Source organism: Tyto alba, unplaced genomic scaffold, assembly GCF_018691265.1.
Source record: "Tyto alba isolate M040663 unplaced genomic scaffold, T.alba_DEE_v4.0 Super-Scaffold_42, whole genome shotgun sequence".
Taxonomy (NCBI): Eukaryota; Metazoa; Chordata; class Aves; order Strigiformes; family Tytonidae; genus Tyto; species Tyto alba.
In genome coordinates, this window is record NW_024881318.1 from 15,556,892 (window position 1) to 15,573,801 (window position 16,910).

General features: G+C 40.5%; 1 protein-coding gene across 2 annotated transcripts in view; it reads right to left on the bottom strand.

The window, feature by feature from the left end:
* Positions 1–15,384: 15,384 nt before the first annotated feature.
* Positions 15,385–16,910, bottom strand: part of ZFR (zinc finger RNA binding protein) — a 42,162-nt gene continuing 40,636 nt past the window's right edge. For both annotated transcript variants that reach the window (XM_032992256.2, XM_032992254.2), the window contains exon 20: positions 15,385–16,894. In XM_032992256.2, the coding sequence (XP_032848147.1) occupies positions 16,715–16,894 (180 nt within the window). In that variant the 3' untranslated portion in view covers positions 15,385–16,714. The remainder of the gene's footprint in view (positions 16,895–16,910) is intronic.

The following is a 16,910-nucleotide window of genomic DNA, read 5'->3' on the forward strand; positions in this document are numbered from 1 at the left end:
GCAAATCAGTCTCTGTATAAACAGCCAGGAGCTATCTTTGCTTTACACAGGTTAAGATAATTTACTACCAAAAGTCATATATGTTAGTTTTGTGCAAATCAAGACAATTCTATAAAAAAAAAAAAGAAAAGAAGGGCTTTCTGCTGTGATGATGCTTTTAACACTGGATTCACACTGATATTTTCCTCTGCCAGTAGTTTCAGGTCCCCTTTGGGAATTAGTTTCCGAACTTGATTCAGATTTCATCCTTTTCAGTCTGGCACCTTCGTAGTGAACTTCTAGGTAATATTTAGAGCTGTGGAATATAACCATTTGTTTTCATTCTCATTTACTAAGTGTATGGTCAGAGATTCTATAATGCTGTCCTATACGAATTCTTCATCTGTTGTCTTTGTTGCTGTGTTCTTTCTTTACTGACTCACAACTAATTGTGAGAACCTAATTTCTTTGGAGAGGTTTTGTGTGAATCTCCTCCAGTTACTAATTTTCCTCAGCTGAAACCTGTGACTCTGACTCCTGTACCATCCCCTGTTTTAGTCCTGGGACATAATGTGCCCAGTTCCTCCCTGAACGTGGTTGAAGAGAGCCATTTTATTTCTTAAGTAAAGCCGTCTGGAAGGTCCCATGTGACCAGTTCATGACTGAGATGGCAAACAGCAGTTCCTTCAGTGGTAGCAATACAGACCATTGCAATTTAGCATCCATCTCCTAATTACTGAATATTTTTGTTCTACAAGGTCGTTCCAGAGCTAATGAGCAAACTGAAATTTTAAGTTTTGGTCAAGTGATAGTCTAGATAGTAAAAGGCTGTTGAGAGGGGCCATGGGGGCATCCCACCAATTGTCAGGAAGGTTGATCTGCCATTTGGGGCATATAGTGACAAAATGCAAATGCAGAAGAGTGCAAGACTAAATTAACAAATACATAATGAAGAATAGGACAGTGACATTAACTGCTGAAAACACACCCTGGACCAGAGTCTTTAGTCATAGAGACACAGTTGGGAATTACTTGTTTTAAACTTGAGAATGGAAAACAGTATTACTGTGAAAGCTGTGAAAATCGAGGGAACAATGCACCTCTCATTTAACATCAAAACAACCTTTTCTTAGCTACAAGTGGGAGAAGAGGAAGTGAGTAACTAAGAACTCTACTCACCCAAGGAAGCATGGGTATCAGAAACAAGAACACAGGAGCTAGGGAAATTCCCCACCTTTTTTTAGTTCTCTTGAAAGCAAACACAATTACTCGTTCATGGGCACACAGAGACTTCTTTGTTGTGTGGTACACTTCTTCCTTTTATTCTCCTAAAGGCTATGAACCGAAATTACTTCAGGCTGCAGACTTCTCCTTAACAGTATCCAAAGGGTGAACCAAAGCCCATCCATACCAAGAGAAAGCTTACGCCACAGCTGGATGTGAGGCAGAGTTAAATCAATGCTCACCTCACCCTCGGTTCTTTTCCACCTGAAGTTTAAAGGGAGGTGCTAATGACCAGGAGCTCTTAGAAAACGAGAATGATAAATATCTATATGGTCATCCTGATATCAAAGAGCTTAATTTGACTCTTCTGTCTTGGAATGAACCCCGGGAAAGAAAAGAGCAAGTCAGCTCCCAATTTGGATGCCAGTCCCTGAGCTGAGTGGAAGAAACTGCCAGGGGGGTCCTTGCTGGAGTTACTGGGCGGCCCTGCTTTTTTCTGCCCAAGTAACTTCTCCAAACACAATGTGGATAGAGAGTCCCTGGGGAAGATTTCCAGCTATCTGTCACCAGCTGGGGAGATGGTGCATTTAGTTAAATACCCATTCCTTGTGGGACTCTTCCTATTGGGCGTGAGGACTCCTGCTCTGGAAGAAGAGAAGCTAGTGAGAACAGAACAGGCTTGTTCCACTCAATATGTAGGGAGAAATACTTGGTATTATGGGTAGGCAGTTACCTCTTCTCTTTGTCAAGTACACATAGAGAGAGGCATGAAGTTAGCAGTGTTCTGTCTCTTCTGTTCTTTCCTTTAGCAGTGAAAATTGTTTCTAGCACATGACTGCAGTAAAAAATATGCCTGTTCTACTTTGCCTACCAGGCCCTTGACATACTCTTGTCTTTGATTTCCTAATGAAAAATGCATGTGTGAGTCACTAATCACAGATGTTGGGTATTGAGAGAAACCATACAGCTAAATACTCATGCTGTCATACCCAGCTCCCATACAGCTGCTGTAACTAAAAAATCCAGCCCAGATAATTTAAGAAAGAGGCACAGGCTTACCCTTTAAGAAAAGCTACATGCTCTTTAGCAGAAAGTAATAGTAAAACACAAATGTGAATCTAGAGTCTGTCTCTAGCTTCTCATTTTTGTCCCTGACTCCAAAAAGGCCTTTATCTAAGCCAGGTAAACATTTATTTGGCTAAGACAAAAGAATGTTTGAAGCAGCAAACTTTGTAGAAGCAGAAATTCTTGTGAAACAGATCTCATAAACTCATATATTCTTCCCTGTTAGCAACTGTCTTTGATTTGCTAGAATATTTTTCTCCAGAATTGCTGTGGTTTTCAGCTCCAGGCCTTTGGAAAGTTTCTTGACCAAACTTTCTAGAATTAAAACATATTCATGCTGATGTCTGAATGGGAATTTGGCATGCTTCCATGTTGGATGAGTATTTGGAAACATTTGTCTTGGGGACTCCAGAACGCACCTGTGCTTCCAGAACTCCAGAAGGTTTTTTCCAAGGAAATAATTTATTTTAACTCTTCTTTTCTGATGTGTAGGTGACGTTTGTAGAGGGACGGTTCCTCAGGGAGAATATATAAACCAGCAGAGGGTTGGTGGAACTTTCCTGTGTGGACTTTGTTCCAAGCCCTTGGCTCTCAGGTCTGTTTTCTCTCACTCCGCTTCACTGCTCCTTGGGAAACTCTTCAGCCCTGGCTACTCTTGTAACAGAGGAGCTCTGAACTCGTCACATAGCTTGTAAATTGGCACATCTTATGCCTTTGGATATGCTGGGGACATTAGTTAAAACATCCAGATTCCTGGTTTATGATTTACTGCTGCCATATGAGGAATGCTTATCCTGAATCTTTTGCCCTGAATTCACCTCTGGCAGCAGCTTCAAGAAGTTTCTTAAGAAATGGATGCAAGAAAGCAAAAATGCACACTATTTCCTCACATAAGTGTTGCATCTGAAATGTCCCTTTCATCCTGTTCTCAATGATTTTCCAGATATGCTTTTCTGACACACATTTTATCAAGTCTTCCTTTATAACCTCTTTCTCAGGTTGCCTTACTCAGTAGGAATCCTTACCTTGGAGAACTTCTATAGCTCATTTCTTCTTTGCAGCCCGCAGTGACAAGTTTAATTTTTCTTCTCCTTTCCCCCATACCTACTATGAAATGTTTAATTTCTTTACCCCAAAAAGTATTTTTTTCTAATTTATTCATGAAATAGTCCTGATTGTGTTTCTAACCACTGCTCTCCTCTTATGCACTAGCAGAAATTTTATATTGGATTTTGCTGCCATGGCAACTTTGCTGTATGTTGTTATTTATGTATTTATTTAAAAATTATTTTTAAATTCATTCCTTGGCAATAGAGAGGAACATTGGAGTAGCTGAAACATCAGAGTTTTCACTTTGTGCTTGTCACAGCAAGGTGAAAATTGACTCTGCCTTTCCAAATGGAAGCTGCTGCTAATGGCACAGCGCTCTCTGCTGCTGTGATCACAGAGATGTTTCAAATGTTAGCCCAGTGAGTCTGTTGATTTGCTGCATAAAACTGAACACTTTTTTTTTTTTTCTTTTTTTTTTTTTTTTTTCAGCTGTGCATTATTCATTTTGATTTTCAGGCATTTGCAGAAGTGTGCTCACACACTTTCCAACACTCTCCTCTTCATTCCTGTGTAAGGGAGCATGGCATGGACACCGTATGTACAATTTTGTCTGTGAAGTAGGATAGATGAATGAAAGGTCAGTCCTTCCTCTTCATCTTTACCTTCACCTTTCCTCCCAGCTCATTTGCAGTGATATTTCATGTACCATTTCAGTCTCAACCTCTTCAATCACCTAGCATTTCTTTTTTTCTTCTGTGTTTTTGTGGAGCCCTGCAGTTGCTGCATGGGTGGCAAATCACATACTAGACTAGGTCTTCCCTCTGCATTACATAAGGCCTTTCTTTTAATTTTCCCACAGTATTTCTGTAGTCTGTAGTTGGTTGTTTTATTACTTGATGTAACTGTTATTTAATTTTAAATCTAGCTTTGATTTGTAACTCTAACAACCTGATTTTATTTCTTCAGTTGGACCCATTTAACCAGTTTTGTTCTTCTTTCCAATACCATTTTTTCTTGTGTTCTCCCCCCTACACCCCAACTTCTCTCTTCAGGAAGTAGTAATTCACTTAAAGACTACTTTTCACTGAAAAAATGCAGCTATTGAGGTGATTGAGCATCAAAGGAAAAAAGGCTGGGAAGAATGGACATGTTCTTGCTCAAATGTGTGTGCCCTTGGTTTGTTAAAGACCACCAAAATTATAATGAACTTGAAACAGGGTACATTATCAGAAACAATACATGTCAGAATGAAAATGCATTGGGTGACACTCTTGATACTTATGGCCATAGAAAGCTGGTTGCTCCATATAAGAAATAAGGAGGAAGTCATGTACACACGGTTCTATTCAATATTTTTATCAACAATCTGCATGCAGGAGCTGAATGCACCATTAGCAAGTTTGCTGATGGTGCCAAACTGGGAGGTGCTGTTGACTCTCTTGAGGGACAGGGGGCCTTGCAGAGGGATCTGGATAGGTTGGAGCGCTGGGCAGTGATTAATGGGATGAAATTGAACAAGTCCAAATGCCGGATTCTGCACCTGGGATGGAGTAACGCCGGGCACAAGTATAAACCGGGAGAGGAGTGTCTGGAGAGCGGCCCTGCAGAAAGGGGCCCGGGGGTGCTGGTGGGCAGCAGGCTCAGTGTGAGCCAGCCACGTGCCCTGGCAGCCCAGGGGGCAAAGCCCACCCCGGGGTGCATCAGACGCGGCATCACCGGCCGGGCAAAAGCGGTGACTGTCCCGCTGTTGATGTATGAATGAAGAGGCATTAACCAGATGATTTCTCAAGAACATATTAACTAGGTAACTACCTTGCAAATGAATGAGAGAAAAACAGGACAAGCCCACCATCGTCCTTGAGATAAGGAAGGAACTACTGAGCCACCAAGATAAAGGAGCTGCAAGTTAGCAACAAACAGTATCCAACACGGCCTGAAGGACAAGATGTGCGTAACTACAGAACTGAGTCTGCGCAAAAGCAAGGGTCAGCTAGCGAACACAGTGAAGAAGACTACGAGCCTTCATCAGAAGAGCCCTGCCCACGACCACCAAGAGATATTGCGCAGGCGTGATGGAGAGGCACTTGGGGTGGGGGATATGTTAATGATTTCTCGGAAGTAATTGTAATATTCCCTCCCTATTCCTGGAATTATAATGCATATGTATTAGGACTGATAAATATGTAACTTTGGCATCATAAAAGGGGGTCGTTATTGGCTCCAGGGCACGCACGCTGTGGAGGAGTGACCCCCCATGTGTCCAGCGCTGAATAAACATACCTACTTCATAACCTCACTGGTTGTAAAGTCGTCTTTCCGCACGTCAGTTTTGGCGACCCAGATGGGACGTGCTCTGCTCGGCTGCAGGATCGACCGAGGGGTGGACGCCCTAAGCGTGCCCGGAGTGTTTCTCAGAGGGTCTCCGCTCCCCGGACGCTCACTGCGGGGGTAGACAGCGACCATCCCTTACAGCGGAAAATATCAATACGGTATGTTTATCATTTGGGGCCAGTAAGGCGTACGCATGGCTGGGACTGCTGATAAATCGCGCAGAGACGTCTGGTGTACAGCATAAGTCTCTATCGGGGAGGTACCCTGTTGGTTGTATGTTGTATGAAGTATTGTTATTGAGGTTTGACGATTGGTAGCACAGCACCAGTGGTCTTGGGTACTGGTTGAGTGGATCCAGGGTTGTTACATATTGACTCGGGACTTAAGAATGTTTGCAGCCGGCTGCTAGAAGGAATCATCTTTTTACAAGCTTGTGAAATCTTTATATCCGGTACTGTTCTATTTAAGCTTATTGTGTAAATCAATTGGCTTTATATTTGTGGCAATGTCTTAATGGTATATGACTCATTGATTAATGTTTAAAGTTTGAGATACAGACATTTGGTTTGGCGTGTGTGAGTGAGTGAGACGCAGCGTCGCTGCGAAGCGAGTGAGGAGTTCTGATCCGTGGTTCCGTATCCCCACAAGGGGAGCAGCCGGAGGCGAACGAAGCGAGTGAACAAAGTGAGTGAATGAGAACATTAAAACTAAACAAAGTGATAAGAACTGAACTGTGATCAGGCTGTACTTTCCTCTGAAGCAGGTACCAAAACACAATCCTTTAGAAAAATGGGGAATTCTCAGGACAAAGAAGTCCTGAAAAAGAGTCCCTTGGGTTGCATTTTAGCTCATTGGAAGGATATTACGGGGTCTGGATCCACAGAAAATAAGAGGACCCTTATGAAATACTGTAATTAGTGGTGGCCACTTTATAAATTGGAAGATGAAGCAAAATGGCCATTAAATGAGACACTAGACTTTAATACTCTCTTACAACTAATGTTGTTTCTGAGAAGAGAAGGAAATGGGATGAGGTGTCATATGTGGGTTTTTCACCCTCCGAAATCACCCTGATTGGCAAAGGGACTGCAGCTTAATAGTACTGTCAGATCCTCTGGTAATTCCTTTGGAGCGAGGGAATAATCAGGAAATAAAAGGAAAACTAAAGCAATGTTGCTCTGCATGCAGCATTGCTCAGAGATGCACTAAGACACTTAGAAACAGCCTCTGATCAAGTAGACTTGTTTCATCCTCCCCCATGGCAGCCGTTTCCCCCGCTTCCCTCATCAGAAGAGAGAGAGTCAGATCCTGATCAGACTCCAACTCCTCCTCCCCCGGATAGTCCTGTAGCTACTCGACTCCGAGGGAAAAAGAGTAAGGAGTTTTTTTCAAGCACCTTTGAGGGAGGCAGTTGGTCCGGATAGGGGAGCTGTATTAATATGAGTTCCGTTTTCCACCACGAACTTGGAAAAATGGGAAAGAACTGTGAAAGAATTTTGAAACAATCCAGTAAGGGTCACCAGACAATTTAAGTTTATATTAAAACAACATAACCCTAATTGGAATGATATATAATTGTTATTGGACTGCCTAACAGAGACTGAAAAACAATTGGTATTAAAAGTAACAGGAGATATGGCTGTATAATATTGCAAGAATTCAGGAGAGGATATTAAGGAATATTTCCCTCTCCAAGACACATGGTAGAATCCGAATAGCTCGGCTGAATTCAGGAGATCAAAAACATATCAAGAATGGATTTTAAGGGGAATGGAGAGGGCAATGCCAAAAACAATTAATTGGTCAACCCTATATGCAGTTAAACAAGGCCCTTCAGAGACTCCATCAGAATTCTTGGACCGATTGAGGGAAGTAATGCGTAAAAATACTCCCCTCGATCTGGGGTCTGATGTGGGAATACAGCAGTTAGTCTCACTCTTTATAGGACAATCAACTGGAGACGTAAGATGCAAGTTGGAAAAGTTACATCATACGGATGGTAGAAATTCGGAAGTGCTGTTGGACGAGGCTTGGAGGGTTTTTAGTAACAGAGAGGAAGAATATAGGAAAGGTCAGAAGAAGGTTGTGGCATGTGTAAATGAGGTGTGGGGAAGAAGGGTCCAGAAGGAATCACTGGAAAGGGACCAGTCTGCCCTTTGTAAGGAGGGGACATTGGAAATCAGAATGCCCAAGATTGAAGTGACTCGATTGGGGTAAACTGAAAAAGATAACGGCAGTAAGCAAGGTTTGATGGGGACCAGGTGGATCAACCCTAGCTGATCCGCTGGTTACCATGAGGCTAGGGAATGAAAAGAAAAAGGTGGAGTTTCTGGTTGACACGGGGGCCACTTATTCGGTACTAAATCAAGCCTTAATGCCCTTAGAAGGTGAATATGTTATGGTAAAGGGGACTACTGGCCAAACGGAAAAAGCTTATTTTTGTAAACCTTTAAAATATGAATTAGGAAAACAGATGGGAATTCATAAATTTTTATATTTACCAAATTCTCCCAAGGCCCTCTTGGGGACGGACTTTTTAGAACAACTGGAAGCAGTAATAGAATTTAAAAATGGAGAGATTACTCTGGAGGTAAACAACGAGCAGTATGTTCAAGTAATGAGTTTACTTTTGTCTAATACCCCAGTAAAAGGACATTTGAGTGAAGAAATCACCAATCAGGTATACCCTGGAGTTTGGGCAATAGATGTACCAGGACGAGCTAAAAATGCCACACTGGTTACAGTAGAATTAAAAGCAGGACAGAACCCGGTAAAGATAAAACAATATCCTCTGAAACGAGGGGATCGAGAAGGCATACAACCCATCATCGAAAAATTTTTAGAACAAGGATTACTAAAAGAATGTGAATCGGCTTTTAATACTCCTATTCTTCCAGTAAAAAGCCAGACAGATCCTCCAGAGTCGTACAAGACCTGAGGGCAATTAATAAAATTACAGAAGACCTATACCCAGTAGTGGCTAACCCTTATACTCTACTTACTACCCTTATCCCAGAATTAGCCTGGTTTACAGTCTTAGATATGAAAGATGCCTTCTTTTGCCTCCCTCTCCATGAGTCCAGCCACAATTTGTTTGCTTTTGAATGGGAAAAGCCCAATAACGGCTGCAAAACACAAGTAACCTGGATGGTATTGCCACAAGGGTTCAAGAATAGCCCCACTATTTGGCAACCAATTGGATAAGGACCTTGAAAGATGGGATCTGCCATCCGACAAAGGAAAAGTGCTTCAATATCTGGATGACCTACTCATTGCTACAGAAACCAGGGAAGGCTGTGTGGCATGGACAGTAAGTCTTTTAAATTTTTTGGGCCTACAGGGACACCAGGTGTCCCAGAAGAAAATACAAGTGGTGCAGGCTTTGGATATACAATTATAGACTCTTAGTAAAGCCTCTGTATGGCCTTATTAAGGTATGTAGCCCTGGGAAACAACTAGAATGGACTCCAGAAGCGAAAAGGGCCTATACTGACTTGAAAAAGGCCCTAATGTCAGCACCTGCACTCGGACTTCCAGACACGGAAACCCAGGGGAACAGGTGGAACATGACTGTACTGAGAAGTATTGCACTCCAGTCACCCAGGCTTAAAGGATGTTCTGCTAGAGGGAGCTGAAGACTGGTTCACTGATGGAAGCAGTTATGTGATCAATGGTACCCGGTATTCGGGGTATGCCGTCACCACCGCCGATGGAGTGCTAGACTCCGGGCGGTTGCCTATCAAGCTCTGCCCAAAAGGCAGAAATAATAGCTTTGACAAAGGCACTCGAGATAGCTAAAGGAAGAAAGGTCAATATATGGACAGATTCCAAATATGGATTTGGCATAGTTCATGCTCATGGAGCCATTTGGAAAGAAAAAGGACTGTTAAATTCTCTAGGAAAAACCATCAAATATGCCACAGAAATTCTGAAACTCTTGCAGGCTATTCAATTACCTGAAAAGGTGGCAATTATGCATGTAAAAGCGCATCAAAGGGTGCAGTTGGCTGTGAAAAGAGGCAATGATCTTGCGGACAGGGAGGCAAAACAAGCAGCATGGGAAAAGCAGGTGATGGAAGGAGCGCTGATCCCAGATGGTAAAGTTATGTTAGAAGGGAAACCACCTTACAGCAAGGAAGATCTGAAACTTACTGAGGATTTAGAAGCAGAATACAATAAGGAAGGTTGGGCCATCACTGCACAACAAAGGTTGATAGTCCCTTCTCATATGGTTTGGGGAGTGGTTCGAGAAGAACATAGGAAAAGTCATTGGGGGGCAGAAGCTTTATATAAGTATTTGATTGGGAAAATTCTGGCCAGAAATTTGTATACGACAGTGAGACAGGTAACTCAACAGTGTAACCTTTGCCTCCAGACTACCCCCAAAACCGGACCAAAACTGGAAATGGGGCAAATTGGTAGAAGGAATATACCTGGACAACAATGGCAAATTGATTTTTCGGAACTCCCAAGAAAAGGGGGGTACCAATACTTGTTGGTACTAACTGGTACTTTTTCAGGATGGCCAGAAGCCTTTCCTTGCCAAACAGCAAAGGGTCGGGAGGTCACTAAGGTATTGTTACACGAAATTATTCCTAGATTTGGAGTACCTTCAGTGATATCCTCCAATAGGGGGTCACATTTCATACCAAAGGTGGTTCAGCAAATAAGTTCACAATTGGGAATAGATTGGCAATTACATACCCTGTACTGACAACAATCAAGTGGACAGGTGGAGAAAATGAACCACCTGATCAAACAGCAAATTGAGAAATTAGGTCAAGAAGCAAACTTAACATGGACACAATCCTTGCCCTTGGCGCTGCTAAAAATTCTAACCAGACCTAGGGCAAAAGAGGGAATAAGTTCCTTTGAAATTTATATGGAAGGCCATATTCAGCTATAATGGGAACATCATCACAGGTTGGGGAAGAACAATTAAATGAGTATCTTACAGAATTAAGTAAACAATTTAGACAAATAGAAAAACATGCATATAGTACAAGGGGAAGGGGACTTGATGGCCCGGTGCATAAGATCGTACCTGGTGATTTTGTATATGTAAAGTCTCTTGCAGATAAGACCCTGGAACCGCAGTGGGAAGGACCTTATCAGATACTGCTGACTTCTTTCACAGCCATTAAGATTACTCATATGGAGTTGGAGATTGATGAAACGATTACAAATTTTGTATGAAGCTTTATATAACAACCCATGGTTTAGCTTAAGGACGATAAGTAATTAATTAGCACTAGTATATTAGTACCCTACTAATACCAATATTTAGAAGTAAAGAAGTAAAAGAATTTACTTTTTGGAAAGGGGGGAATTGATGTATGAATGAAGAGGCATTAACCAGATGATTTCTCAAGAACACATTAACTAGGTAACTACCTTGCGAATGAATGAGAGAAAAACAGGACAAGCCCACCATCGTCCTTGAGATAAGGAAGGAACTACTGAGCCACCAAGATAAAGGAGCTGCAAGTTAGCAACAAACCGTATCCAACAAGGCCTGAAGGACAAGATATGTGTAACTACAGAACTGAGTCTGCGCAAAAGCAAGGGTCAGCTAGCGAACACAGTGAAGAAGACTACGAGCCTTCATCAGAAGAGCCCTGCCCACGACCACCAAGAGATATTGCGCAGGCGTGATGGAGAGGCACTTGGGGTGGGGGATATGTTAATGATTTCTCGGAAGTAATTGTAATATTCCCTCCCTATTCCTGGAATTATAATGCATATGTATTAGGACTGATAAATATGTAACTTTGGCATCATAAAAGGGGGCCGTTATTGGCTCCAGGGCACGCACGCTGTGGAGGAGCGACCCCCGTGTGTCCAGCGCTGAATAAACATACCTACTTCATAACCTCACTGGTTGTAAAGTCGTCTTTCCGCACGTTACTGTGCTCAGCCTTGGTGCAGCCTCACCCGGCGTGTTGGGTGCGGTGCTGGGCCCCACCGTTTAGGGGTGTTAATGGTCTTAAATGGATCCAGAGGAGGGCAACAAAGCTGGGGAGAGGGCTGGAAGGCCCGTCCTGTGGGGAGCGGCTGAGGGCTTTGGATTTGTCTGGATCTGGAGGAAAGGAGGCTGAGGGGCGACCTCACTGCTCCCTACAGCTTCCTGAGGAGAGGACACGGAGAGGGAGGTGCTGAGCTCTTCTCCCTGGTACCCAGTGACAGGACACATGGGGATGGCTCAAAGCAGCGCCAGGGGAGGCTCAGACTGGACATTAGGAAGCGTTTCTTTACCGAGAGGGTGGTCAAACACTGGCACAGGCTTCCTAGAGAGGCGGTCGATGCGTCAGGCCTGTCAGTGTTTAAGAGGCATTTGGACAGTGCCCGAAATGGCGTGCTTTAACTTTTGGTCTGCCCTGAAGTGGTCAGGCAGTTGGACTAGATGATCTTGTAGGTTCCTTCCAATTGAAATGTTCTGTTCTATTCTATTTCCTTTCTGCTTACAAAGCACACTGCAAAAAATTATTAAAGTTACCAGGGAAAATTGGGATGGCACTTAATTATCATAGGCCCTTCACTGTGACAAGCACACTCCATTGCTAATAGCACAACGCTTCCTTCATGATTATCACTCCTTCTTGAAGCTGCAGTTTCACATGACTATATTGGCAACAATCTGGATCACACTGGCTCAAAGTTTTAAAACTACCTGCACTTTCCTCTCATGCATGTAAATATACAGTAGTTACCTACACAATGCCATTCTAGACATCATAATGCACACTGAAGTATACATACGGGGCTGGCACCTATGGGCCTGGACCTCTGAGAAACCTGTCCTCTTTTGGAGCACTTACCCTAGGAACATGTAAGGTGACAGCACACGCCTGTCTGCAGACACCTTCATCTCTCCCCTGTTGTTCTAACTTTTATTGTTAGCAGTGCAGCTCTGCTTACTAATTTGGTTATGAAACATTAACTTGTACAACCAGGAAATTACTGGCAAGTTTAAATGTATGCCAGAAGTTAAATCTGTGATAAGGCTGTCTTGCATATTTTGGACAGAATGTCCTAGTCATATATGCATACAATGAATACATTGTATTAATACATTAATACATAAGAATGTAGAATGCAGAAAAGGAAAGAAAAAACCTTACATAAGGAGCAAGGTTTGTGATTCTCATGTAGAAACAAGGGGCTTTGTGTTTTAAAGTAACTTTTTACTGTAGAAAAAGCTATTTATTTTCTCTTCATCAGCTATTTCATTCTGTGATCTTAGATCTTTAAATACAGGAAACTTCAAAGTGCAGAGGTTTCTTGATGCCATTCTACATTTCTTTGGACTTAGGATATCAACCTGAAATAAGATTGATATAGAATATGTGTGAAACTATTTAAGCTACGCTGAGCCTCTAAAAGCTGGTGTGCTTTAAACTAGCCTGCAATAAATCAATCAATGGCCTCAGAACAAATATTAATGGCCATGTTTTTTCTCCAAATATTTTGCAAACACACGTATTAAAGACAATGACTCTTAATGATGACCTCTGCTAACTCAGATAGATTAAGGCTCTGATAAATGTTAAAATGTGCACTGTGCAGGATAAAAAACTCAAGCAAGAGCTGCCAATCATGCACCCATGAGACAGCAACCTTTACCCTGTTAGGAACTTTACACTTGCAAAGTGGTATTAGGGCAGCATTTCTTAAAATGCAAACTAAACCATCAGAAAGCAGCTCAATAATCAGCAGCAAACTTGCCTGAGTACTAGAAATATATATGTACGTTTTTCTAATCCAAATGGGAAAGTGGACCAAATGGGGAATACAAATTAACATATATTTACACAATGAAGGCTGATTTTATTTGGATATAAACCAAAACTATAGTATTAACTCTGTAGATGACACTCATTGGATTTTTTTTTCCATTGCCAAAAGACCAGGTATCTGTTCCACTTTAAAAAGACTGAGAAATACCGTGCTGAAGGAAAAACAGAAATCTTGAGATTTATAAAAGAATATCTCAAGAGAAATTTAATTTGCTTGCCTTTTTGGATAGAAAGCTCTGGCTTACATCTGTGAGAAAAAAACCCCAACAGAAGGAAAACAGATGTTTTTGTTGAATCTATCACTATACTTTGCAAACCTACAATGTGAGTGGAAAAAAACAGATTGAAAATTGTGCCTGCTACTTCCCCCCCCCCCCCCACTATTATTAATGCTATACTATTAAAATCCATCTGGTTAGTCCAGACAAGTCTTAATTGTTTAATAAAGAAACAAATTCATCACTGTGTAAATACTTAACAGACTAATGATCAGCAGATATTCCACCAGCAACAAGAATGTTAAATATGCATACAAATTGTAGGAATAATAGTTGATTCCAACTCTCACAAATTTGCTAGGTACAACAATTTTAAGTACTATTAAATAACTTCTAAGTAGTGAAATAGGTCTAAAAATAGAAGCAGCAAACAAACTCATCATATTCAATAGCTCTATAAGATTAGAAGTTCATCTAGAATTTCATGAAAGGGCAAGAAGTTGATGGACTATGTCCAACAGACTATTTTCTAGCAATGCCTTTGTATAGGAATCCATGTAAAACCACACTGCTCAGAAACAGGACACACTTATGAACTAGGCAGACAAGTAAAATTTTGATGAAGCTTCAAAACAGAACAGCTCACATTTTCACAAACTGTTCTTCTAAGGTGAGCACTGAGGAGAAACTTCTTGCTGGATACATTTCTCTCTCGCACATGATGATGATGGTGTCCAGGATTTTGAGATTCAACACACAGCATGTTAACATGAGTCAAAAGTTACTTGAAATTGCCCATTAAAATGGGCAGGAAAGCCAGAAGAAAACTGCAAATTCACTCTTCACTACACTGTGCAAAAATCATCGTCACAGCTTCATATTTAATGTGGAACCACTTTAGGTATGCAATATTTCAAAAGATCCAGAAACTGAATAAAAGTTAGTAGAACAAAAATAAAGGAAATCCAAAATATATCTTTGCCCTTTTTAATCCTAATTTTTAGGGTCACATACCTGGATAGACAAGTTGGCTTGACGAGAAAAGACACTTTGGTATGGAGTTGAACTAGCCACACGAATACTGCTTATAGCTTTCAAATTAAATAGTAACGACTAACTAGACACCATGGCAGTAGGATATCATCTTACCAAAAAAAAAAAAAAAATTAAGAACAAGCATATGCTTGGAGCTGTGTATGAAGACTAGGCAACAAAAATGAGTGTAATATTTTTTTGAAAGTAATTTTAAAGCATTTCTGCTTTCTCTATTTCTGATGCTGAAATTAGTAAGCTTTCTTACAATACGACGGCTTTTCTTTTATTTGATAACTACCAATAATCTCTCCCCTAAAAATTGCTCTCTGATGCTTGAAGAACACTATATTAAATATTGTTTTGAAGTCTTTAGACTCTCTGTTTTTCTCAAATACTGCATTTTTATTCCACAGGTCCATGCTGTCAGCAGTAGGTGTTGCAAAAAGAAACATCCCACAACTCAATGAGTTACCTGCTAAGAAGGTCAAAGATAAATTAGACCTCAAAATGGAAAAAGAGTATTTTTTAATAAATGGTACCAGAGCTAACAAATTATCTTTGTAATGTGTGATACTCTTCTACTGCCATTGGTAAGTAGTTACTGCAATGTTAGTTTATGCTAATCTGTGTTTTATGGGTTTGCAACAAAGCATAATACACATTGAACAAAATGAGTGAAACTCCAGTTTGCAGTGTATAATGAATTTTAGTCTTTTAATAAATTTTAGTTTTGTGTATTCCACTGTAGTGCTGTGACAACAAACCACACCTGTGTACCAGAGCATACATCAATAGTATGATGTAACTTTACTTACACCACCGCTATATTTAGCTTTTTGAAAGAGACGTAAGCATACACTATGGCCACATCAAATAATTTTCTGTTTTTTTTTTCTTTGATAACCTCCACCTTTTCAGTAATACTTCACTTTGAAAATCTGAATTATTGAAAAAAAAAAAAATCACAAAGTTTATACAGGAATAGCTATAAGGAATAACCTCACAGGCACTGATATGACAAACATTTATTTTAAGGGCTGAGAGGCATCAAAATCATATTGACAAAGTTGACTGAAAAGAATGACTAACTTTGTCTAAATGGGTAACCCCAACTTTTGCTTGTATGTTGGTGAAAAGAAATTCAGAAAGTTATTTTTTGGCCTTGCTATGTCACAAAGTCAATCATACAAAGACCTACGCATTTAATTCAAAATAATGGTTGTAAAAGCCCTTCTATTGAAATAAAAATATCATGCAAAACTTTGATCAATTATGCAGCTGCTTTCAAACTGTTGCAAGACCATACTGTATATATTAGCTTTTATACTGCTAATGCACAACTAACAGCAAACTTGATTAGATTAACACAAATTTATCTTAATTACACCGTTATATCACACTAAGGAGACAGATGCCACAAGATTGGCAAAAACATTTAATTCTGAGCACTATAATGGCAGGATAATTATGTGTTGTAACCCCTTCACATTTAGAAAAAAAAACATAATCCTGCAGTCTCACTTTACAAAAGAAAGTTCTGTAAAATATTAATAGAGAGGGGAACAGTTTATACTAACACAAAGTAACTTACACAACTAGTGTCAAAGGCAAACAATAAAACCTTCTAAATAAAAAGTCAAAATACACATAGCATCAGAAGCACAAATGCTGCTTTAAATAAGATCAAGATTAGAAGATAACGCACTTGTTAATAAAAAAGACAAAAAAAGAAGTTACTAAAGTTAGCAACACATTTAAAGAAAATGCAATGTAGGAAAACTATTTTTTTTTTTATGACAGTTTCCATTTGCAGTCTTTCCATCCATAATTTGTCTGGTATAGTACATCCATTCAACTATTCAGAATGTTGCAGAAGAGCTCAGTTGTTCTCTTCCAAATCTAATACCCGAGTTGGTTTTGTACATTTTAAACCAGACATTATTATGAATGAAGTAAAAGCAAGGCAACAAATGGACTTTTTACTGCCTTCAATCTTAGCACTGATGACAAGCATTTTTAAAAGTTATCATAATCCTTTTTGTCTTTTTTCCCCTCTGCTTCAAATCCATCAACTCCATCGCTGTCCCTTCTCCTTTTACGATTATTATGGATGTTGAAGCGTTGATTCATTTGTGGTAATGGATCCATTCCTAAAACTTTGTGTATTTGACGGAATGCAAGGAGTCTCAGTGCAAACTAGAAAAAGGGTAGA